At 38.5% G+C, this 25,033-nt stretch overlaps 2 protein-coding genes across 2 annotated transcripts in view; both read right to left on the bottom strand.

Annotated features, from left to right (window-relative positions):
- Window positions 1-4,486: 4,486 nt before the first annotated feature.
- cmklr1 (chemokine-like receptor 1) lies at window positions 4,487-8,712 on the bottom strand. The gene is made up of 2 exons (XM_061729141.1): window positions 6,494-8,712; window positions 4,487-6,364 (listed from the first exon to the last, which is right to left on the bottom strand). Exons 1-2 carry the CDS (start codon window positions 6,549-6,551, stop codon window positions 5,289-5,291), a joined length of 1,134 nt encoding a protein of 377 aa, XP_061585125.1. The 5' UTR covers window positions 6,552-8,712; the 3' UTR covers window positions 4,487-5,288.
- A 271-nt stretch (window positions 8,713-8,983) lies between these two features.
- wscd2 (WSC domain containing 2) overlaps window positions 8,984-25,033 on the bottom strand; it is a 42,457-nt gene continuing 26,407 nt past the window's right edge. Inside the window, exons 4-9 of the mRNA XM_061729142.1 lie at window positions 24,003-24,187; window positions 21,800-21,921; window positions 21,535-21,709; window positions 14,324-14,488; window positions 14,034-14,234; window positions 8,984-9,509 (exon numbers count right to left, since the gene is read on the bottom strand). Coding sequence (XP_061585126.1) covers window positions 9,157-9,509; window positions 14,034-14,234; window positions 14,324-14,488; window positions 21,535-21,709; window positions 21,800-21,921; window positions 24,003-24,187 — 1,201 coding nt within the window. The 3' untranslated portion in view covers window positions 8,984-9,156. The remainder of the gene's footprint in view (window positions 9,510-14,033; window positions 14,235-14,323; window positions 14,489-21,534; window positions 21,710-21,799; window positions 21,922-24,002; window positions 24,188-25,033) is intronic.

Genomic DNA, 25,033 nt, shown 5'->3' on the forward strand with positions numbered 1-25,033 from the left:
GCTACCCTCCTCTCTTAAATAATTTTCCAATCTGGTTAACTCTGCCATCTGTGTTTCTTCTTCCTGCATCTGCTCCTGCCGCTACTTTCTCACAGTGAAGAGAAAAACACACTTCACTGCAGACATATACGGTAAGTCAGTGAAGCAGAACAACCACATGATTCAATCTGTAAGGTATCAGGCCTGTTATTACACTCGTTTGGCTTTATCAAAAGCCAATAATTGTATTATCATCCATCCATTATCTATACCTGCTTATCTCTGATCAGGGGCACAGGGATCTGCTGGAGCCTATCTCAGTTCTCTTCTGGTGAAAAGCAGGTGGAGATCTATTGTGGAAAAAATATCTACTATCTCTTTATAAACACACCACTAGGTGATTGCAATCTGAGTAAGACTGAAAAAATATAATAGCACTCTAAAATAAAGACTTGGCAATATGGCTCCAGATAGGTTTTTTTTTATTATTATTATCTTTTGCATTAAAAAAGGTCAAACTTACATCTTTGAAAGGCTAATGAAGAATGACAAAGAGAGTCACTAATACAGCAGTTTTGCCAGAATAGAGCTGGGTGCTCTTTAGACAAAATAACATGCAATTCTCAAAACATCTTTGCAGTAGTGTAAGATACCTACACCCAAATGGCACAGACACAATACTGGTCTGAACTGAGGGAATTCACCATAAAACTGACAGAAGAAAGAAAATAAATTCTCCAACACAACATCTTGGACAGGTTCCCAGTCTATCGCAGGGCCACATATAGACAAGTGACCACACACACTCAAACACACTCCTACAGACAATTTAGAATCTGCAGTTAACCTGACATACATATTTTTGGACTGTGGGAGGAAGGTGGAGGACCTGGAGGAAACCCATGGAAGTGCAGAGCACACAAACTCCACACAGAAAGACCCGTACATGGAGTCAGAACAAGTTTTTTAGAAATACCAACCAAAAAACCTCACTTCTTAACTTTATTGTCATATTTGAAAAAAGAAAAAAAAAGTGTTACCAAGTTTAGAGGTGAAACAAGAGATTCATTTCAATTTTGTTTATATAGTGTCTATTACAATACAAGTTGCCTCTAGGTGCAGAGAGCCATAGACCCTTTTTGTGTTTGTAAACAATGATGACGTAAAACGTATGCGCGCGCATTTTGGCAACGGAAGTACGGCGGAGATGAACAGCATGTCAAGCTATGCAAGGGGATTATCAACTAAAGATCACGAATCTTACCTTAACAAGTTGACTTTGACAAATGGTGTCCGACTTCCAGATCATGATCCATGACCACTGAGCAATTCTCCCCAGTGGGAGAAAAACCTTAACTCAAACAGTGGGAAGGAAAAACCTTGAGCAGGACCTGGATCACAAAGGGCAGCTGGGTAGAGCTGGGGAAAAAAGGGGCTAGAGAAAGAGAGAATGAAGAATAGAGAGAGAGGAGAGGCACAGATATTGTCAGAGAAGAAATATTAGTATTAATTATCCGTTAGCAAGACAACTTAGAGTTCTACATATTACTGATGTTTGGTGTACTATAGAGACGACTATATAAACACGTAACAGCAGACACTGAGATGGTCATGCAGCTCTGGAGGCTCTGGCCTGCAAACATGTACGGAAGAGAAAAGGAGGGGGCAGACCAGCACAACAAACTACAAAAACAATGGAGAACAATGATGGTTATGAAAAAGAAGGAGGGTGAGGGGCACCGCTCAGTGGATCATGTTGGTGTCCCCCTGCAGCGTAGGTTTATAGAAGCATGTGTACAATGAAGCTATGTTTAAGACGAGTCTCCTCTAGTCTTGTTCTATAGCTGCAGCTATGACTACTGGACCTAACACATTCAATATTACACTAACTATAGGCTTTACTAAACAGAAATGTGTTAAGTTTGGTTTTAAAGGTGGAGGTGGTGTCAGCCTCCTTAACCCAAGTTGGAAGTTGGTTCCATAGTAACGGTGCCTGATAGCAGTAGCCTGTCCTCCAGATCTACATTTGGATACTCTAGGAACTACGAGTAAATCTGCACTCTGAGAACGGAGAGCTCTGTTAGGAACCTATGGTACTATTATGTCTTGCAAATTTCGCAGAGCTAAGCCATTTAGGACTTTATACTCAAGTAACAGAGTTTTGAATTGGATTCTAAGTTTTACAGCGAGCCAATGGAGGGGGGCTAACACTGGAGAGACGTGGTGTCTCTTGTTGATTACAGAACTCGCGCTGATGGATTTTGGATCAGCCGGAGATGAATTTCGAAGCAAAAAATTAGTGGACAATGGACATCCAGTCCTTGATGTCCTTAAGACATGCCTGATGTTTGGCTAACAGTTCTGTTTCATCTGGCTTCATAGACAAATACAGCTGCGTATCATCAGCATAGCAATGAAAATTAATGCCATGGTTTTGGATAAAACTTCCCAAGGGCTGCAGATATAAACTGAACAAGATTGGCCATAACACAGAAGCCTGTGGGACACCATAGCATACCCTCAGCTGAAGAAACCTCATGAACATGAACAAACTGGAATCTGTCAGATAGATAAGATTCAGTTTGATTCTGCAGCCAGTCATTAGTGCCAGGGACAAGTGAAAGTTCTTTTGAAATATTTGTAATGCTTTTCTGAAAGCACTTGGGTACCCATTCAGTTATGATGCCAACATACTCAATCTTGATATGAAGGATGGTACATGTCTTAAAGGGGCTATAGATGCTAATGGCATCTTGGATTTTGTGGCTTAGTGCAATAATATTTATTCATGACAGCAGCAGCGAACCGGGACTAAAACCCACGGTGAGGCTGCATTCAGCCATTATGGCCCCTCTTTATGGAACAGCCTGCCAGAGAACCTCAGGACCGCAGAGAACGTTGATATTTTTAAAAGGAGGCTCAAGACACACCTTTTTAGCTTGGCTTTTATCTGATCTCATTTATCTAGTCTTTTCAGCTATTTATTGTATCTATTGTATTTACTTTTTTTTTTTTTATCTTTTTTATTATCTTTAAACCTTTAATCCATTTTAGTGACTTTGTATTTTATGTTATTTATTATTCATCTTAAGTTTTGTATAGATTTTTCTAAAATTTTACACTTTTTAGGCATTTTTTTACTTTCTTTTAATCCTTTAGTTTTTAGCTCCAGTGTTTCCTCAGGGGGGTCGTCCACACTGGGAGGTGTGTCTGCTCCGCCCATGGGGGTGTCGTCATGGGGGTCCCTCAGGCCTGGGTAGCTGGGGGTGGGACTCCACCTTCTGTGTGGGGTCTGTCCTGGTCTGTCCGGGTTGGGGGGGTCTCTGTGGCGATGCTCCTTGTGGTCATGGCCGGTGGAGCCTCTCGGTGTGGACGGCCACCCATAGGTAGTGTTTTCCTCACCTGGATCGTTAGTGCTAAGCCATGTCACCAGTCCACTTACTGTGTGTGTGTGTGTGTGTGTGTGTGTGTGTGTGGGCGTGTGAGTGTATGCACATGTATATGAGTGTGAGTGAGGGTGTGTGGATGTGTGGGGGGTGGGGGGTGGGGTCGTATGGGATGTTTTAAATTGTACTTTTGATTGTTATTTTATTTTTGTATGTAAAGCACCATGAGTTGCACTTACACTGCATGAGTTGGTGCTATACAAATAAATAAAGTTTAAGTTTAAGTTTTATTATAATAAACCTTAAGTTGAGCAGCAACAATGATTACTGTGTTCAGAATATTTGTGTAGGTTGTTACTAACGTTTGTGAATTACCACCAAGTAGAAAAGGAGGTGGTCATTATTGATGGCAGACCACAGTGTTGGCTAAAAGAAACCTAATGATGGAGACAAAGATGATGATGGATGGACTATCGAATAAAAGACCTAGGGTTGTTTTAACTCTTTCATTGGACTGAAATAAACCTGTTTTCTTTCCGTCTAAGGTGCCTTAATATGACTTTTCTCGTAAGCGGCCACTATACCCACAAACTGAACTGAATTTAAGACACTTGAGTTGATTTCTCAGGCTTCTTCTTCCCGTTGTGTGGTCAGTGACACCCCTTTGTTTTGTCAGTTTAGTTATATGTCAACCCTAATCAGATTCTCGTGCCTCCCTTCCCCTTTTTGTCTTTTTTCTTTTTCTGTTTGTCTTATGTCATTTTATTTTTTCATTTTTTAAATGTACTGCTTACCCCCTGTGTCTTTGATCAAGGTTTCCATTTGAAAGGAAAACACTATTTAAATGAGTGAAATATGAACTGAACAATTAAATCATGAGAAGCTGCATGAAATACTGATGTTTGGTAACAACTTTGTTGACAACAGATGAGAAAAGAACATTTCCTGGTGTTTTTATACTTCTTAACTAACTTGTGCCTGACATCTTTGAGTTTTCCTAAACCACACAGAATGCCAATAAAATGCATTTTTAACCAGTGATCACTTACTGAAAAAACCTAGGTTCAAAACCGCATTGTAGATGAGCCAGACAATATGTCAAAGAGTTTGTTCCCAATTAATTAATTTATTTCACACATTCATACATAAAATTACATATGTACAGGTCCATTCACCAGTTTGTTTTTTGTTAATCACTAATAACATAACTATATTAGTACAAAGTTTCTATGAAGTTTCTTCATCAGCTCAACAAATTACTGTTAAAAAGTGGATCAAAGCACAAAGAAACTGACTGGCAGTAAATGTGTTGCTTACTTTAAACAGGTCTGAGAACTTTGAGGCAAAAATGAACAATTTAATCCAACTGAGGAACATATCTGCTTATATATGTTTCTTCTCTCTTCAATATTTCATAAATGAAAAAAAAAATGATTGCATTTAAAGACCACAGTGGATTCATAAATGTATCTATTAACAATCAGTGAACATATGAGGAATGTAATGCTTTCCACCGTTTCTGCTCATGAATACAGTCATTGTGTTGAGTCTGCATTTTCAGACAATATGATGAAAATCCATTTATCATTTCATGTTCACTATCACAAAATATAGCTCATATTTTACAAACTAAATATTTTTCAACTAAAAGACTTCTATGTACAGCAGTTAAAAGGAACGGCAAATTTCCATAAACAATTACCTGCAAACTGAATGAACTGGATAACAACCGAACCTCCATTGCAACATGGAGATGCAATTGAGTTGCAATTATATTTGAAAATGAATTAGATTTTAGATTCACGGAATGCGTTTTTGGGAAAAATGACATATAAATCATCTGTAAATTCACATTTTAAAAGTGTATTTTTGGTGGCCTATTACCACACGAAATGAAACAGTTTTGAGATTCACGTCGAGACCCTAAATGTGGGTGGAAGCTCTGCCGTCCACGGAGCTGGACCTGGACAGGTATCGGCTGATAGTGCGGCCTTCCTCTGCCATTGCATTCTCCATCTTTGAGAACAGAGAGCTCTTGAACTTCTGCTTGAAATCCTTGCCCATGAAAACGTACAACACAGGGTTCAGGAAACTGTTTGCTGCTGCTAAAGACGTGCCTACTTTGAGCCCAGTGGTCAAAATGCTATGGTCATAGTTTTCGTGGTTCAGCTCAAGCAGTATGAACACATGGTAGGGCAGCCAGCAGATGAAGAAAGCAGCGATGAGTGCAGTCATCACTTTGAAGGGTTTTGTGGATTTTGTTAACCTGTTGCTTCGAAGTTTAGAGATTATGATGGAGTAGCAGATGATAATGATCAGGAAAGGGACGACAAAGCCTGCAAGGAAGCGGATCAGTGCAACAATCTTGTGACTATGTGGGTATAACGTGTACTTGTTGAAACAAAAGGTCCTACCCATATGATCATTAACGTCCCGAAAAATCATTGAGGGAATGCTCAGTCCAATGGCTAGAAGCCAAACCAGTACAACCACAACTGATGCCTTTTGAATGGTGCGCTGGTTTTGGGCCCAAACCGGAAACATGACCGACACACAGCGGTCAACACTGATGACAACAAGGAGGAAGATGCTGCTGAACATGTTGAGGAACATTACAAAAGAGACAAACTTGCACATGAAGTATCCAAAGACCCAGTCCTCCATCACCGTCTGGGTTATGTTGAAAGGCAGGAAAGCACAGAAGACGCAGTCAGAGATGGCAAGGCTCAGGTACCACGTGGTGTTGACCGTCCTCTTCATCTTGAAGCCAGAGATCCAGATGACCAAAGCATTTCCACAGAAACCCAGCAGGAAAATGATTAGGTTGATTACCATCAAAGACACACAAATGACTTGCTTGAAGCATTGGGAAGAGGATTGGTGCTGAAAAACGAAGTCGTCTTTTAGAGCGATAGTGGTTTCATCAGTGTAGTTGTAATCACCATCGTAGAAATTGTCTCCCATTTCCATTTTGATTTTGACTTTTTTCTTGGAAATGTCTGTGAAAAAAAAGGAAAACATTAAACATGTTAGAACTATAATCAAACTAAACATAATTTGAAAGCAGTTTTCAAAATTTAAATATTTAAAAATGTAAATAATGTCTGATATTATAATGAAAACCATACCAAGCGCACTGTCCTCTGCTGCTGACTTGATCGTGGCCAGAGACGAGTGATGACACATCTGAGCTGTTTCCTCTGTGTGTTAGGAACCTCTGCTGACAGGGTGGTTTCTCAACACGTCCATCCCCTTCATGATTTCAGTACTGCATTTGCAGTTACTCAGAGGTCTTGACCTCTCAGCAACTCTGAGACGTATTACATGTCAACATGGAGGAATGATTTTAACATCTTATAACATCAATCTGTTATAGGAGATGTTTTCAGTTAAAATAAAGCTTCTGAATGTTTTTACGTCTAATTTGGACAGAATAAATGTTACAACAACAAAAAAAATGCTATCAGCCATCAAACTGAAACCTTGTGACAAATGAAAGTTTATTTGCTTCTCCTTTGATTCGTTCAAAATGACTGAATTATTATAATACAGAAATATCAATGAATTATTAAATAGATGACAGGCGGTAACATGTAAAATAGGCCAGGTTCTTTTACATATCAAAGAATTAGGTGTTACTTGTTGCATAGCTTGATAATTTTAAGAGTAGACAACCCTATAGTGTTTACGTACAGTATATATTTTTCTGTCACCAAACAGCAGAAAATGGAACTTAATTTAATCTTTTATTGGGCCTCATTACATTACATTCAGTCCATAGAAAATACATTCAGAAGTGACACTTGTCAAGGAGGTACCAGCTTGTCAATGAAAACAAGAGCCAATAAAGTTTAAAGCATATGTTAAAAATAGAGACATTTGTCCAATTTGCTTTTTGCATTACAAATATTTCTGATGTGTCAGCACACACTATAAAAATATATTCATATTATACAGAAAGTGGAAGTTCATGTTTTCTGGCCCTCATTCAGTCACCTGGGTATTTTGTTACTACTATTATTATTATTTATTTCTATATTAATAAGTCAGATACATATTCTCTTACCTTTAAAGATATGACAGGGCATACAGAGTACCGTCAAAAAAATGTGCTGTTAAGATATATTATTGAACAGGGAACAATTTAATCATCACAAGCTTTTAAAGGAGACATATTATGTTTAAGAAAAAAAAATCCTGGTCCTTTAGCCTATATTTGGTGTTTGAAATGACTATTGACTCAACACAACACTGTCAGTTTGAATGGGGCCACCTGTGAGATTGAAAATATGCCTTAACTGTTAAATCACAGACCTAGCTCAGACTAGAAATATCCAACTTCACCATCTGTATCTCCACCTGCAACTTTAAATCATGTCACATTAAATGTATCTCGGAAGTATGAAGTCCAAACTCTTACTTTACTCATTTTTAATTTCATACAACTTAAATTGTATACCTAATGTTGGCATTTGAAAATGTAAAACACAGGAATGGATTGACAGGATGCTCTGGGTTTATTGAGTCAATATGTGAAGGAGATCATGACTAACTACTCAAGCCATTGGCTTGCTTCAGCATTCCCATCTGCTATGTAGTGTTTTTTTCATCCTAGACCAGTTAAATTATTATTTGTGACAAGACTGTGCCTTAAAGAGGAATCAGTATGACTGAACTACAGCTGAAAGCAATCGAAAGAGGGGTTTGTATGTTTTGACCAAAGCATGTCACAGTTATTTCATTGAAATTGTGTCAACTTTTGTAAAAAGGCTATGTCTCTTAACAGATTCAAAGCCTTTGTTACAACAAATCAATACAACACACTCAGTATGGCTGAATGTTAAAATAAATCTACAACAATCACATAACTACAGGTAGCCTTCAACCAACATATCCTTAACATCTACTTTTTCTGCGATCTTTGGGGAAAGTGTTGCACAGTGAAGTGATTTTTGCATCGGTTCTTTTTACAATGTTTGTAACCTGGACATAAATAAATGCTGAAAACATTAATTCTTCTTTCCTTGGGTCAGTGCCTTCAAAAGTGACTATTCATTTCATTGATTAACAAAAAATTGAATCCTTTATCTCTTGATCGACAAAACATGAGTCAGGTGAATAAATTAAGACAACATGGAAACACACCGTGTCATCCTCATCATCTGGTAGTCGTGCTCTACATGAAGCATTTCTATGTTCTGATGAGACAAAGTTTCAGATAACTTCATAGACAAAACAGTTGTGTAAATGTGATGGCAGCAGAAAAGTGTATTCATTTTCTCTAAATAGTTATTTCTCTTTTGCATGAAATAAGCTCGTACAAAAGTATTGTATCACATCTTGTGGGTTAAATCCCCCCCCCCCACCACCACCACCACACACACAGTCAACAAATGACTGTACAGTCAGATGAGGCTCTCTGTGGTAATAGCTATTGTATCTTCTTGGTATTAAGGCATGTGCACATGCCTACACAGCGCATGTGCATAGAGCAGAGTAATAAGTGCTTTTCATTGAGCAAAAGAGAAAAACACAAACCTTCCCAGTTAAAGCTGCTTTGTGTGTGAATGCGTGAAGCTTAACAGAAAATCAAAGAAAAAATCAAAAGAGGTTTTAAAAAAAAAAAAGAAGAGGCAGAGGTTTTCTCACTACAACTTTAAACTACTACACATGAGAGAAAATGATTCAATATGCAAGTCTTGTAATCCTAGGTGCAGAGTCCGTTGACAAAAGTAGCTTAATTAAAGAAGGGGAAAAAAAACCAAACAAACAAACAAAGGGATGACTTTTATCATCTTGGCATATATTCTGCTGGAATTCCAGATATATTTCTTTTCTTCAAGGCGCCGTCTACTGTTCTGATCAGTTTATCAATGTTCTCTCTCATTTCAGGAGTGTATGGGTCATACTCAAGCTTACGTAGCCCCGAACGCTTGAAGTTTCCATCCTTTTGGCCCTCGACACAGAGCAAGCGATCCTCTGAAACGTTTAAATCCAAAAACTGGACCATGCCCTTGAGCTTGGAGAACAGGTCCCTCTTGAGGTCTTCAAAATGGACCACGTTGACTTTCTTCCCGTAAGTCAGCCAGTCCAATGTGTGGGAAGCCCACCAAGGGGCGTAGTTTTTCACAAACTCAGGCCACTCTGCAGAGCAAAGGAGAGCACAGAGGTGAATTAAGAGGGTTATGTGGGCGCCACTGCTTAAAGTAATGGAGAAAAACATTTACCCTCTTTCAATTAGCTTGTTGTGCTTGCACTTGAAATAAACATTTGAACTATAAGGAAGTATTTTGGAGCAAAAACAAGTACACAATTTACCTGATCTACCTGACAGTCATTTAATAAAACACATTACGCTATAGTTTAGCACAACGTAGCATTTCATTATACAAAATTTAAAAAAAAGGCAAAAAAATAGAGTCCATAGGGGTGGTGGTGGTGGTGGTGGTGGGGTGAAAAGGAAACGAGGGGCATGACAGCAATTGCTGATGTCATTTTGCCTGTGAAGTCTTGCGCAATTGGTGGCAGCTAATATTAGGTAATTTCTGACCTGTTTGGACAGTTTAATGCACATTCTTGGTTATCAGTCAAACTACAGCCTTCCTACTTTTCTCATTGGTAATCTACTGGCCCAGAGACGCAGCAGCTGGCAGGATCTCTGCTGCATTAGAGTGCACCCTCACTCCTGGGAGTGGCTGCCATTAAAGTTTAAAGCCTGCTGAGAACTCAGCCCCGTCTCAAAAACCAATGACTGAGGCAATTTTAATATGTACTGGCGTGGTCAAAATTTCCGTTACTGTGAATAGGTACTTCACCAAAATACAACCTGAGTTCTAAAACACATCCACTCAAATATTTACATGAAATATTTCAGCAAATCTCACATTTTCTTCATTTCACACAAAAAAGGAAATAAGCCCAAAGCAAAACATTTGAGCAATTCTGTCTTAATCACATCTGGTAAACTCCCTCGGTTAGCCAAGTACAAGTCTCTGATTTGTTGTTTGGGGGATTTTTATTTTTTGGCCAGTATTTCCTCTAAAAACCCAGCCTTGAGAGCTTCTTGGGCTGTCTTGAATGCTCGGCTCCTTTGAGGTCTATGCACAGATTTATGTCTTAAGTCTGTGATAAGGACTTATATTTAAGACTGTGGCACGGTTTTCAGCCAGTGCCTCTTGACATAATCCATTGTGGATTTTTAGGTCTGTTACTATTGTGTTGCAGAAAAACCCACACTCTTTTAATCTTCCACTTTTTACAGGCATTTTGTTATTTTATTACATTATTTAACTTCTATTCAACTGAATCCATTTTCCCCTACTGGTCAAATCCCATGTGCTGCTGGCTGTAAGACAAGCCCAGCGCATGACTGTGGAATCCAGGAGCTCAATTGTTAAATGGGTATTGTATTCATGACACCTTTATTTGTTGACTAAAACTGAAGAGGTGATTTATGAATTTACATGATATTTTGTTATATCTCTGGAAAATACACCACCACTAGAGTCTGGTAAATCCTGGTCAATATAATTTCCTGTGGAAGAACATTTTTGTGTTTGTCTTCTCTGAACATTTTGTTGACCTGCATCATGTGTGGAAAAATAAAACTGGCCTGGTCAAAGTCGAAACCCAACTGAAATATAAAGGTTTTTCTTTTTGGCTTCTTTTTTTCAAATGACTGATGGCACCATGAAATAAGTTATGTTGTCAATTGTCAGTGGTTGTATTTACCTTTTACAAAGACTTACTACATTCAGAGGATTTTAATGTCGTTTCTTTTACACAAACATAGGATTAAAAGACATCCTCTGACTTTTGCTGTATTCCACTCATGTTCTACTTACTGTCTGCATCAAATAGCACATATTTTACATTTTTAAATTCAAACAAATAGGAATGGCATTCAAATTCAAAACGGTGTCTAAATAGTCTGGTATTCAGGACTGAAATGTGAAATATAATTAAAACTAGTAATCCTTTTATATCTAAGATCATCACATTCAAAAAGAGGATGAAGGTCAAGTTTGATTCCAATCATTTTTGTAAACATCTCATAACATACATTTCTGTGTAAATACCACATGTGCTGAGGGGGATCGTAAAAGTAAGAGCGATGTTTGGCTGCTTTTTAGGACTTTTACTTCACGGTGTAAAAGTGCTCAGAAAACAGCCTCAGATTACTCTATAGCTGTTTTGTAGCTGATTAGAAAAATGCAGATCGTCCTTTTCTCATTTAATAAAATGACTAATATTTGACAACCATAAGAAAGGGAAGTAAGGCCTGGACTTGCATTTTAATTGCCATTTTTTAACATTATATAACCAAGGAAATAGCAACACGAGTTATTTTCTCTCAACCTTTCTCTATTTATTTAAACTAAAGTGTTAGCCTCTAAGGAGAGCTGTGGATGTTGATTATCAGAACAAAGCTGTTTTTGTGTTTTGTTTTACTTCAAAATTGTACAGATGGAATTGAAAAGATTTTAACTATTCCCAGTAAAAGAGACTTTGATCATGGTTAGTCAAACTTTTGCAAGACACGGTGGACATGTGTAGATACATTTTTTATTGCATCTTACTTCCTCCTCCTTTCAAGAGAAATTGGAACTGAAAATAAAGAGAGACCAACATAGCAGTAACTCCTTAGCTGAAGTTCAGCGGATGTACTGTAGTCATGCAACGCTTATCAACTTCAGATTCCATACTGTGGAGCTTACACAACAAGTTATCTGTGGAATTTAGTTCCCCCCTTTTTTGTCTTTCATGCTACATAAAGAACTATTAAACACAATGAAACTAACTAAGTGTACATTTTTAAATGACATGTCCACCAAAATAAGCCACACTTCCTTCTGTATTGACTTTATGAAGCCGCTGATTCTGCATCTGTATACTCATCTGAGACAGACAGTCTGCCGGTGGAGCTGAGTTTATTAAGTCCAAATATGTGGCTCAGTCGTGCTGATGCTCAGACTGGAGCTATTCACTCTTTGATAGTGGCAGCTATCAAAGACCTTCTCCGTGCTCACGTTGTTGCATCATTTGTGCAGCAATGGGAGGAAACATTCATTAAAAAAAGGCCAAATGTTGCTGATGTTCCCACAAACAGAGCCAACTGCTGGGTCTGCAACTGTCCAGCTCCTGGAAAATCAATTAAATATTTCTGAAAGTCAGAGAGAGACATTACACAGCCCAGACAAAACCAGTTTCCATAGTTACCAAGAAACTGTAATGTGGGTGGATGTGGTGTGAAGATCAAAACGCAATAAGTACTAAGTATGAGCCGGCCTCATTTTCCCTGTATGGCTTGGGTGCACTAGACCCCTGAGAAGGGAGGATCACACTTATCAAAGTCATTACATACACTTGCGTTCTGTCCTGATTGCAGCAGTCACAGAAACATTAGATGAGTATGACCATGATGTGGATCTCACTCCAGAGAACTTAAGAGATTTTGGAACAACAACGGAGATAGTGCTCTATATTATACAAAAATATGAGGGAATATCATTTGGAATAATGTTGGACACTTGTAGAATCAATATTAAGGAGCATTGAAGCTTTTCTGGAAGGAGATGGTGGTCCATCCCCTTTCTATAACAGTCTAGTCATTTCCTTGAATGCATGTATAAAACACTGTGACAAACCGTTGAGCACACTAAAGTTGAACAATTAAAAAGAAAGAAATTATCAACAGTTTGGTCAATCTATCCATTTGCTTTCTGATGGTGCACGTCTCTTTTTTATTTATTTTTTTTACAATAAATAGATGAGACAAATTGTTTCTTTAGGAACACTGTAAATGTTCAGTCCTTATACAGTGCATTTTTAGCTTTCTCTGTTCTACAAAGTGCTTGACAATATGTTTTTCATTCACTCAAACACACCCATATAGTGCTTTGCTTCTTTTTGTAAATGAACTATATAAATATTTTTCAATTCACACATGGAGGGGCTGAGAATTAATCCGCCGATTTTCCACGCGGACATTATCTTACTCTTCTCAAATTTGCATTGTAAATTTAAAGCTTCCCCATAGTTTTTATTAAGACTGGAGGGAACTAAATTAGTTGTCCAGCCCCCCTACGTGCAAATGCACGTTCTTTGGGAATGGGGCCATTTTTGTCCTTGCCTCTTTCTACTTTATGTAACACACTGCTCAAATGGGAACAGCGACAAGCTGATGCAGCAAGTCATCCGTGGGATTTTTTTTTACCTCTAGTGTTGTCTTTCATGCTACAAGAACGTCCAACTGTTAAGTGTCTGCAGTGAAACTGGGAAGTGTTTCTGTGAACAAGGAGAACATTTTCGATTTTAGTGTTATTTCCAAATTAAAAGTGGGATGGTAGTCCAAGTAACTGGTGACAAATCATTCAGGACATTGAACCACAGGCTCAATCTACTGAAGATTGTGATCAGCGTCACTGGAAAAAAACTGACAGAACTGAAACCGCATTTCCTCAATTTCTTCATGATGGGTAATTTTATTATTTTTATTTTATTTTATTATTTCCCATTGTGCTAATTTTTACTTCCACTTTATTGATTATCACAGGTTTCAAAGACACAAACACCCCACTCCACAGCCATGTCCCACTGATGTCACTGCCAGCTGTCCTGTAAAGTTCAATGCATACTCTCTGAGCCACAGATTTCAGAGCTGCTTACCTTTCCCTCTCCAGTGGGCTTGTGAGGCAAATCCAATATGCCCACCATATTTGCGGTTAAATTCTGCCATGAGGGCTTTGTATGGGTTTCGTATCATGAGGATGCTCAAATCAAATGCTTCAATCTCCTTCTTGCCGCTCTCGTGTGTCTTAATGCAGATTGTCCTCCCACTCCGCCAGTGGTCACGCTCCCCTTTAAATCCTGTGAAACAATGCCATCCCACGGGGATTTCATTTAACTCTCAAATATGAACACAAAATGTAATGCTTGTGATACATGTTGAGGCGTACCTTTGTTGTAAAGTGAGCCATCGAAGTAAAAGCTGCCTGTGTAGAAGCCAGTGGCGAGCTCTATGAGGTGGCGAGCCCAAGTGTTACCAGCTCCGGGGAAACTGGCGAGGGCCACCAGTTGCTTTGCACGCGTTGAGAGGAAGTGGCGGTCCATGCAGCGGTTATCTGGTAAGGAACAAAGACCAACAGACAGTATTATTGTTCTGCTGAATATGAACTGAATATGTGAGATCTGTGATAGTTTTTCTAGTCATTCTGCAAAAGCTTTCCTCAGTTTACTCAAAAACGTCACCTTTCAATTAGATTCTGTAACTCAACAACTTCTTGCTAATTGCCATCTTTTTGCAAAAGTGTGAAAATGGCTGCAGATCATGAGAACTTCTGAGAAAAAGAAATGGTCACAGTGGTGGTAATTTTCTGAGCGTAAATTTCCGATCACCGCACAAACATTGGATTGCACAGAATACACGCCTAAAGTTAAAGTAAAGCAAACTTCTGCTTTTAAAAACAAATAATTTTAGTGGTTAGATAATCAAAATGTGTCTTCTTATTTATGAAGTGAGAATACTGCCATAATCTGAAACTGAAAGAAAAGGTTTTGAAAGCATGAAAAAAAGTTTTGAATCTCTGCAAACATAATTTTTCTCAAGTGCAACATGCATATTACAGAGTTTCAGCCTCACAGTTTCAGCGGTTCAAACCTCTGGTTGCATTCGGTCATATAGGCACGAGTGCAGCAGATAAATCACACCAGTGCTGATTACGGCAGTATTCTCACCTCATACTTATTTGGCTGTGCTGGCAGCTGTTTCAAGCTACATCTGTCTATGGAGCTGAGGAAACACTATCCACAATAACTCAAATACCCATAAAAAATAATAGATATCTGTTCTGAACAGAAAAACGAAGTATCTGTTCCCCTCCGTATTTCTGCCATCATTTATGGATATAAAAATAGTATTTTTGTTAAAGAACAGTGAAAATGTATGCTTTGTGTTGTTAAAAGTCCTGATTTGTGTAGGGCAGAATATTTTACAAATAAACTTAAGAAGAAACTGTCACAGGTAGCACAGATGGTGACATTTTTGTACATTATTCACAACACCTACAGCTTCATGCTTCCCGCCTTGTGTGACATTTTAACTTTATGTGAGCGTATGCAAGGTTCTCTAAGGTTTTTGTGTGGAGGACACGGGAGATACAGGAGACCAGAACACAGAAATAACAAAGTCCTTCTGTTTCTACCAAGAACACTGCTGAACAGGAAAACCCAAAACCAAACCCCCCAAAATATAAACTGACAGGCAACACAAGGTGAAACGGAGAGCTGAACACCAGGCAGATAGATGGGTAGAGAGACTGAAAGACTCAAAGGGAACAAGGAAAGCCGGGAATTAGGCATGCAGGAGGCAGGAACAACAGGAAGTCACACACAAACATTTTAAAAATAAAAACAGGAAATACATAAATAAAAAAAAGTAAAATACCACCAGCAAACCCGCAGGTAAGCCAAACCAATTCACACACAACAGTTCAAGCTGGCAAACATGAGAATCCTATAGAATCAATGAATTTCAAAATAAATCAAAATAAATCGGCTCTGACCGATACATTGACATTAACATGTGGAGGTTGTAGGTAAACAATCTTCAGAAGAGATTTGAACTATGTAAAAGGAGAGTTTCAGTCTAGAAGTCCCACAGTTTATTTTATTTGATACCATTCATCCTTTTTTATGTATAATTCTCTAAAGAAGTCATGCAGAGCTATATCTTCAAACAAGCAGACTACCGCATCTGCGCATCATGACTCTCACATGATCTCAAACCCTTTGGGTAAACTCGTGAACTCACAAATCCTGCTAAACTAAAACCCTAACAGACTTAAAACAGCAAAAAAAAAAAAAAAAAACAATTTCAAAGGCATCTGAAGCAATATTTGCTTACTTTTAAGAAGCATCGTGTTTTTCTCACTGTCTCCCATCTCTGCTACTGGAACCCCCCCCACCCCCCGCCAAAAAAAAGGAAAAAAAGAAAAACAAACCACCAAAGTAACTTTGAACCACTGTCCTGGCTGTCTCCTGGGACTACTGTGCTTCATGTCACATAACAACGATGAAACTAGCTCAAACAGCTACCGTGGACATCATGGCAGGGGCGACTAAGAGACTCAAGAAAGTAATTGCTGGAGATCATTCGAGAGCATGACCAAGCTAGATATGCAGCACCCACATCTTAGGAGGGACCCCCTGAACTCAAAACTGCAAAAAAACGTGTTTATGTTGCTTTAACCCAAAACAAAACAAGAAAATTGACTAACAATTGCATGTTCAGGCCATAAGACAGCACATGTTTGTATCACAAGCCCTGTGTTCAACTGATTCAGGTATTAAATAATGAAAGTGTCAGCTTTAATCTCAAAACTCTTAAAGAGTCACTGTCCTGTCTGAAAGATCAGGAGACAGACTACGGGCAACGAGTGCTTCCTTATTTCCCCAGACACTGTCCTGAATTTAGTGTTTGTGTTTTTTTTTCTTTTTTTTTTTTGGGGGGGGGGGTAATTCACGTGTGTGCACGTGTGTGCCAGTTTCCACATTTTCAGTGGTTTCTGCTATTTCTTAAGTGTTTTTGGATCTTTATGTACAAGAAGTCCTCTCATTCCTGAGGAAACAGTGTGGTGCCATAAAGAGACTGAATGACTAGTGTTTGTGGTTAAGATAAATAGATCTATAATCGTGGGCTGTTCATCAATAAACACAGCTGTGATCTTGACAAAAAACAGTCTGGGATACCACTGGTTCAGTTTTTTGTTACATCTGGTTCATGTTTTCCCCTTTTGAGTCTCATCATCTTTGTCACTGCATGATGGTAATTTCCTCTTCTACAAAACCTTGTAACACTTTTTCTGAGAATAAATTGCAAGATAAAGAAGAATAACTATGGAAGTAACTACTAGTTGACCACTTCCTAATTAGAAACTCCTAAATGCAATTCATATAGTTATGATTAGGTAATGGTTGCTACTTTAGAAATGAGAAATGAATGAATGAAATGTGTTTAATATATGATAAATTGTTAAAGCAAGTAGTTCTCTGTCAATCACTCATAGAACCAAAACTTATAATCAGAAGTCGTTTGTTAATTCACAGATTATGTACACTTTTGTCTCCCCTCAAAGTGACGGCTGATTATTTGAATCGGTACATTTTTACTTGCTCACTCGTTTTTCTTTTGTTAATTTCAGTGTTGATTCCTATTTTATATTAAAATAGTCAAATGATGTGTAATTTTAAACTGTAGTGTCTCTCATGACTGCAGTCATACAACTCTGATCACAGTTCAAGACAAACTAAGAACAGTATTATAATGGTTTTAGTAGTAAAAACTGCGGTGATAACGCAAATATCATAAGCAGCTATTTACTATAAATAATTCATCATATAGAAATTGAGTTATTTTACTCGTGGAAATAAAGCAATGAATGGGTATTCTCCTCCAGCATGACACAAAAAAACGCTATGTGATCTTAACATCAAGTGTAACAGAGATAAATGCTGTAAAAAAACAGTCAAATTCTGACAGTAGCATACTGTTTCTCATTAAAACGGTAATATACTGTAGAAAACAATGCATTCTGGGCAATATTGATAGGCAGTTTGCCGTTTCCCATAAAATACTGTAATATACCGTAAATAGCGTTGCATTCTGGGAGTGATGTTTGAATCAACAGAACGCTACTGCATTTTTAGAGGAGGCATGCAGAACAGTTGAAGCCATCTCTGGACTTTCTTTTTGAGGATTATCCATCTGAATCCTGCACTTTATGAGCAAATCACACGGTAAGTTGAAATATCTTTTATCTGTCTGGTGATTACTCTTGTACAATTATTTCAATATATCTTTAAACTGTGTTTTATCAGTAGATCTAAGCTTGCAGGACAGTATAGCAGTGTTGTTTAGCATACAATATAATTATTGTAGGTAAGTTAGTCATATTGTTTTTTTGTTTAGTTTTTTGTTTGGTTGGTTTGCAGCTAGAAGCATTATTGTGCCTCTATTTTGGGGATTTTGGAGTTTGTCCTCTGTTTCTGTCTATTTTCACATGAATTGACATGTTATTCACATGTTATTACTCTGTCTTTTTCCTCTGGAAAACGTTCTGTCTTTTTGTACTGCTGTGGTGTTTTGTTGCAGCTACCACCTGCACTGTGAAACTAATTCCACCGGCCTAGCCGTGTGGCAATAAAAGGAAGTTGAGTTGAGTTTGAGTTGCATGGATATCTTTAGTGGTAACATTAACAGCTAACGTCAAAAGACTAACTTTAGCAGAGCAAGTTTAATCATAAGTTTAAGAAATATTGAAAGTATGTTATGACCAACAATTTCTCTGTCACAAGCTTTGTTCTTGGAGACCTAGGTTTGTTTCTCTTCTTTCTTCATTTTTATTGCATTGAATTGTTGCCATTTTAAAATTCATTTCATGGAACAAATATGCTCCGTACACTTATATTGTCTGTGCCCTACAGATGTCTGCAACAGTGGCTGATGTAGAGAAGACCCTCACCCTACCCTCGACTCCTCGTTTAATACTGCTTGGTATGTGTTCAGTGAAGTGACATACTGTATTTTTCATATCAGATGAGATTTTAAAGTTATCTATATCCCAGCAAAGCATGACTGTTCTTCCAAATAGAGATATTTATACATGTCAAGATGCTTTCTGAAATTACTCTAATTTCACGTTTCAGGTGGAACAGAGCGTGTGACTGCTGGACGCTGGATGATCAGCCTTGAGGGTCATGTCTTGCTACTCTGTTTTCAGTGTACTACATCTGCAATCTACAGTACCAACAGGAGGCTGCCTGTACACTTGAATTCATTCAAAGGTAAGGCTTGTGTTGTCCAACAGACCTTTTTCAAAGCACTCATTTTGACATGAAATTGTTCCAACCTCTAATTTTTCCAACCTCTAATCTCAGACTACTGTGTTTTTCAGGCGCTTCATTGGGATCAACCCAGAAAAAGGGACCAAGGCCAGCCGGGACAAGATTGTCTCCAAGAAGACAGGGAGAGTCGTTCAGAAGAGTCACAGTCAACCCCCGTGTGTCCTCTCTTCTGAAGAACCTCATAGACTTTGAGTGGGATTTCATGTAGGTCAGTGAGATCTCTCTACCCAGGAACTTCACATCAGTGTAGCCACAGTTATTGCCCATTTTTTTTGTCTTTTGTCTTTCTCCTTTCTACTGAATTTGCTATTTTAAAAAATGTGGGTATTTATGCTGTAGAGCACTGCAGAAAAATGATTGTTTTTGTATTTTGTATTAAAAAGGCAGCACTACTTGCAATGGCAAGATGCATAATTCCTCGAAGTTTATTAAAAAGTTGATTAGTGTTCATTGTGTTCACAGTTGATGAAAGAATGGGCTGCCTTATTCTGTTATGCACATTTGAAATTTCCAACTGTAATGGGGAAAAAAACTGTTTGTTTAAGTTCATTCTGCCTCTTTACAAATAAATGTTGGCTTATATAATTGATCTAATATTTTCTAAGTCTCTTCTTTTCCATAGATTTTTATTGCTGCATTTAAGTTAACTGAATCATTCAGTATGTTGTATAGAATACCAGGTTACATTTGCTTATTTGCTAATTGCTAGTAATATGCTCTTTACAAAAATGACTGCATGGTACTTTATTTGGGATTATGGTAAAATTCTGTTGTTAATATAAAAAACAATATTGTGGCTACCTTGCCACTAGTTTACTGTAAATCCAATAAAATACAGCAATATACTGTGTTTTACTAGATAGTATTATAACAGTAATAAACTGTAAATTAAGTTTACAGTAAGCAAACTGTAGAAAAAACGGTAATATACTGGCAACCCTGCTGCCAGTAGTCTACTGTGAAATCAAGAAAAAACAGTAATGTACTGTAAATCAGTACATGGTATTATTACAGTAATATACTGTAAACTAGATAACAGTAGGAGAACTGTAAAATTAACAGTAAAATACTGGCAACCCTGCTGCCAGTATTTTACTGTTAATTTACATGACAATCGTTTACAGTGAGGACAATATATCAACTACTTGGCAAAAAAAAACCCAACAAACAGAATTGCTGTTAAGCAACTCACCAAGTATTTATAAGCGCTTAATCAGTTATCAAGTAGTTCCTAATTAGTAATTTCTTTCTTATTTTATATATGTATCAAGTAATCGATATATCAATATTATAATCCATTAGTTTAAGAAAGAGTGCATTAGTAGTCAATTATCACTTGCTCCTCATTTCTTCCCTGATAAATACAAACCAGACATTTTGAGTCATATGTAATAAAGTGTCAAGGACAACTCTGCTTCTAGCTCTGAAGAGCAATTGTTGACTCTCTCTCAACTATGTGAGCTCACAGCCGAACATCTAATTGCCAAATGAAGTGACCCCTGGGAGCTAGTTCAGCCAGGCCATCTCAAGCTTGCTTTCACCCCTCTGCATGTTTTATTGCAATTACGCCATCTCCTTCAAAGATTTATTTAAGGAGCAAGAGTTACTCGAATCTCACATGCCTTTTGATGTCTCTTGCCCGCCAAGCTTGCCGCTGCTCTTAAAATCTCATGTCCTTTCCCGACTTCGGTCTGTAGGCTCTGATTATATGGATCAAGGGGTTAAGATATTTTCATCACCCCCAATATCTCTACATGCGCATAACAAGTGGAGATGAATTAAATTGTGGCTTAGATGTCAAAAATCAAGTGTTTTATCAGTCAGATAACATTCTCAAATGGGATCTGACTGACTGGTTTTCTTGAATCATTGCAGAACCATGTGTTAGAAGATCAGTGGTTATCATGTTTTACCCTCTGTGTTTATAGAGGTGTGCCTGAGGAAACTTAAAAAAAAAAAAAACATGAAACTAAAATTTAACAGAATCTGCTTGAGGGCAGACTTAAAACACCATCAAACCAAAATAACTGCACAACAAACACACACAGTTTTCTCCATATTGACATTGATGTAGTCAGATTAAATCTAAGACTGGCACTTTAATGCTGTATCCATTATCTTACTTCAAATTGAATGTTCTGGATAATAGATCCTGTGTGAAAGATAAGACGTAACACGTTATCCGTCTAAACTGTACACTTGTTGTGGCTGACAGCTGATCTCATCTGTGTGCCCTATACAATACAGCTGTGACATCAAACTTTACCTTGAACCTGTGTCTGGTACACCACAAAGAACTTGTCATTTCCACAGCTCTCAAACTCTTCTCCAGGGCAGTGACTGAGACACATCCCCTCGTCCTCCGGCTCATGAAGGGAGAAGAGAAGAGTCGGGAAGCCGCAGTGACAACGCTCTCCACCCAAAACCGCCAGTGATTTCTCCTGAAATAAAACAGGCGTTACACGGAGAGGACAAGGTCACGCAATGTCAAAATGTGCAATGCATAAACTGCATAACGGGTGCCCACTCACCCTCTCCGTGCACATGTCCACACACTTGTCCACTGACATGTTTTGGATGACAGCGCTGTAGGGAAGGGCTATTGTGACATTGTTTGGCCGGCGGAAGCAGCCTTTGAAAATGGCACTGCCATCTGAAGAGACAAAACAAAGCGGGATTTCATTCAACAGGAGGAAATGTCTAGTTTTATGGTAAGTAAACATGGCTTCCATGAGAACGTCTTGAAGTCAATGACCCCTGAAGATGAGAGCCCACAGGGACTCTACCCTTAATGTACTGAGGCCCTAAGCAGCCAGGAGACCTGCTTAGCAGCACTCGCATCCCTGCTGTGCTACACTGACTACGTTTACATGCAGTCAAAATTCGGGTTATTGCCAATATTCGGGTTTTAAAAGGGTTATTGAGTGCATGTAAACGCAGTCATTCTCTAGTCACAGATCTTCTCTCTGACCTGATGGACGGATGGAATCACTGAGCAAGTAGGAGCTTTTCTTCTTTCTCACTGGAAGTCAAGCTTATCTTTAATATGACATTTTATGCTTTAATTGATTTTTTAAAGTTATTTTAATCCGTATGATTATCAGCACAAAATAAATGATTAAAAATCAAAACACACAGAAATGAGGTATTGTCAGCCTTAGAATAATTCCAGCTATTTTTATAGATATCAGTCAAACTGAGAATTAAAAAAGGGGTGTTTACCTCAGGAATTAAGTGTTTCAACATTTTTTTCTGAAACATTTTTAGTCACAGCTACAACATCAAACCACTCCTTTCACATTTATTTGAGCTGTCACCATGTTGGCAATGCTGATACAGAGTACTTCTGACGTAGTCTGCTGTCAATACAAAATAAACCTTTTAACTGTTACAGATGTGAAAACAACTTGCTTACTCAAACATACAGTAAGTAAATATGCAGATGACGCTACGAGGCTGCATTGCTCCTTCCTGTCAAAGATCATGCTACCAATACCAGCACATAACTAAGACTCATGAGCTCGTCTCTGCAATCTGCTGCTGACAGAAATAACCATAAAAGGCAGTTATGCCTTTTTTTATTTAAAAAGAACTACTTTCAGATCTGCCCAAGATGTGTGGATGGGGTTAGCGTGTGCAATGTTTTATTCATTTTTTACCTTGAACTATCTCTGAAAGTTTTTAGGTAAAAGTCTGAATGTGCTTTCCCTTCTTTCTTCAAACCTCCTTTAAATTAAAATGAAGCGTTACATTTTTTTGCTTACTTGTGTCACAAAGACGCAGCTTCCAAACATTCCAAACATATATCATAGATAAGATACAGAGAAGCAATTAACAGATTGTAACTGTTAAACGCTGTTTAAAACAGCACAACACATGAGCACGATGGCCTGTGTGTAGCAAAACACAAAACAGCCACATCAACACATTTCCTGCATTTCCTCTTTAGAGCTTTGAACCGGGCTCGCATGACAGAGATTTAGGTTAGAGGTGAAAACACTGGTGCAAAGAGCTAACACAGCAGTTTGATGAAAGGCAAACAGAAGGCAAAAAGTGGAAATGAAAATAATAATAAACAAAACAGCAGGAGACATAAAGAGATAAGCTTCAGACGTGATGGATCCGAGATCTATCGGTTGTGAAAAGGGGATGTTTCTAAGAATTTGGTACGTAAATAGGGAATAGGGAAGGTGAACGTGTCAAGTTACTTCACACTGGAAGACTGGGCTTTTTTGGATTTCAAAGGCATTAGAAATATCACCACAAAAAGGAACACAAATTAGCTTGATCTTTGGTTTTCACACACATTTCTGACAGTTAGATATGGACATTCCCTTTTTCACTTCTGATAATCAGCTCTTTCTTTTAACCCCGCTGTGTTGTACCAGCACACAGCGAATGCTTGGGATGCAGAACACGACCGGCTGCACAGGTAGAAGAGCTCTCCGGGGAAATAGGAAAACAACAGAGCAGCCAGCATCCAACTGTGAGAATAACCCAAAATATAACAAAAGCTTTACTTCAAAGCAAACCCAGGCGGCTACATTTTTGGATCAAAACTGCATCTTTGTACAGCTAAACTGCATATTGAGGTCTATTCAGTTTTTTTTGTTTTTTCCCCTGTAGACAGGGCCAACAAATTCGATTTTTTGAGACCAAATTTATGTTGTAGTTGTGTGCAGTAGCTAGTGCTGTGTAAATCAGCACATGGTTGGTATGAATTGTCAGACTCACAGCGGCGTGCTGACTCCTGGCTCAGCTCCAGCCGGTAGATGGACAGTCGGTTGGCTCCCCCACACAGGTTGGTCCTCTCCCCCTTACAGTCCATGTTGCATTCACTCTCTGAAGCATTGGGTGCCTGAATCTTGTGACCGCAGTAGCACTCTGCGCCAAACTCTAGGCCTGCGTACATGTAACCTCTGGAGGACAGGGAATGAAAAAAGGATTAGGCACGTTAGCAAATGAAAACCAGGTTTAAGTGATTGTTCTGAGCCGTCATCATGTTTTTAATCCCTTCTAGGCCAATACACTGTATCCTTTTGAGCACTTGGGTGAGCTGTAATCAATATAAAACAAACATCTGGTCCACCAGGGATGCTGAGGCAGAGATGAAGCACACATAAATGCATTACTCTAAGGTACCATATTTCTCTTTGGTGGTTGAAAATTAGCCAAGTTGCACATGTTGGAGGCCTCTAAGGCAAAGCTCATTATCAATGTGTGGAGTATACTTGCAGAGGGAAACACAAAAGGTTTCTTCTTTCCTTTATGCAAGACTTGACTCCCAATAGACCTCTCAGATGCAATTAAACGTTTAACACACCCTGCACGCAGAGCAAGTTCCCTGGACTGCCAGTCAAACTCAAACCTCTGTGTGCTGCTTTGTGTTGCCCCTCATTTGTTTGTCTGTTTTTATTAACCTGCTGCTCAGTGAGAGGAGACAGGCAGGTTGCAAGAGGAATGAACCAAGAGGAGTGAGGGAGCTGAAAACAAGCATCTTTCTCAGCTCAGAGTCTGAGTTCTGCAAATCAGTCATGGATGAAATTCAATGCATTTGATAGAGCCGTCTACGGTATTCCAGAGGGCAAGAAAAGAGGGAGAGAGAGAAAAAAGGGAGTTGAGAGTGGGAAGGTCAGGTAGCAGTGGGAGACACACTGTGAGGGAAGCAGAAAACTAATGGAGCAGAGCAGTAGAGAGAGAAATGCTAGAAAAACTGGAACACATATTTCTTTTTTTCCACACATCAATTCCCAAAAGAACACTAG

This window comes from Cololabis saira, chromosome 9 (genome assembly GCF_033807715.1).
Source record: "Cololabis saira isolate AMF1-May2022 chromosome 9, fColSai1.1, whole genome shotgun sequence".
Lineage (NCBI taxonomy): Eukaryota > Metazoa > Chordata > Actinopteri > Beloniformes > Belonidae > Cololabis > Cololabis saira.

Excerpts from the sequence above, each read along its gene's own strand:
- cmklr1 (XM_061729141.1), bottom strand. The coding sequence starts at position 6,551 with ATGTGTCATCACTCGTCTCTGGCCACGATCAAGTCAGCAGCAGAGGAC. Across the intron at positions 6,365-6,493 it reads AGCAGAGGACAGTGCGCTTG|ACATTTCCAAGAAAAAAGTC; the intron begins GTATGGTTTTCA and ends TTTTTTTCACAG.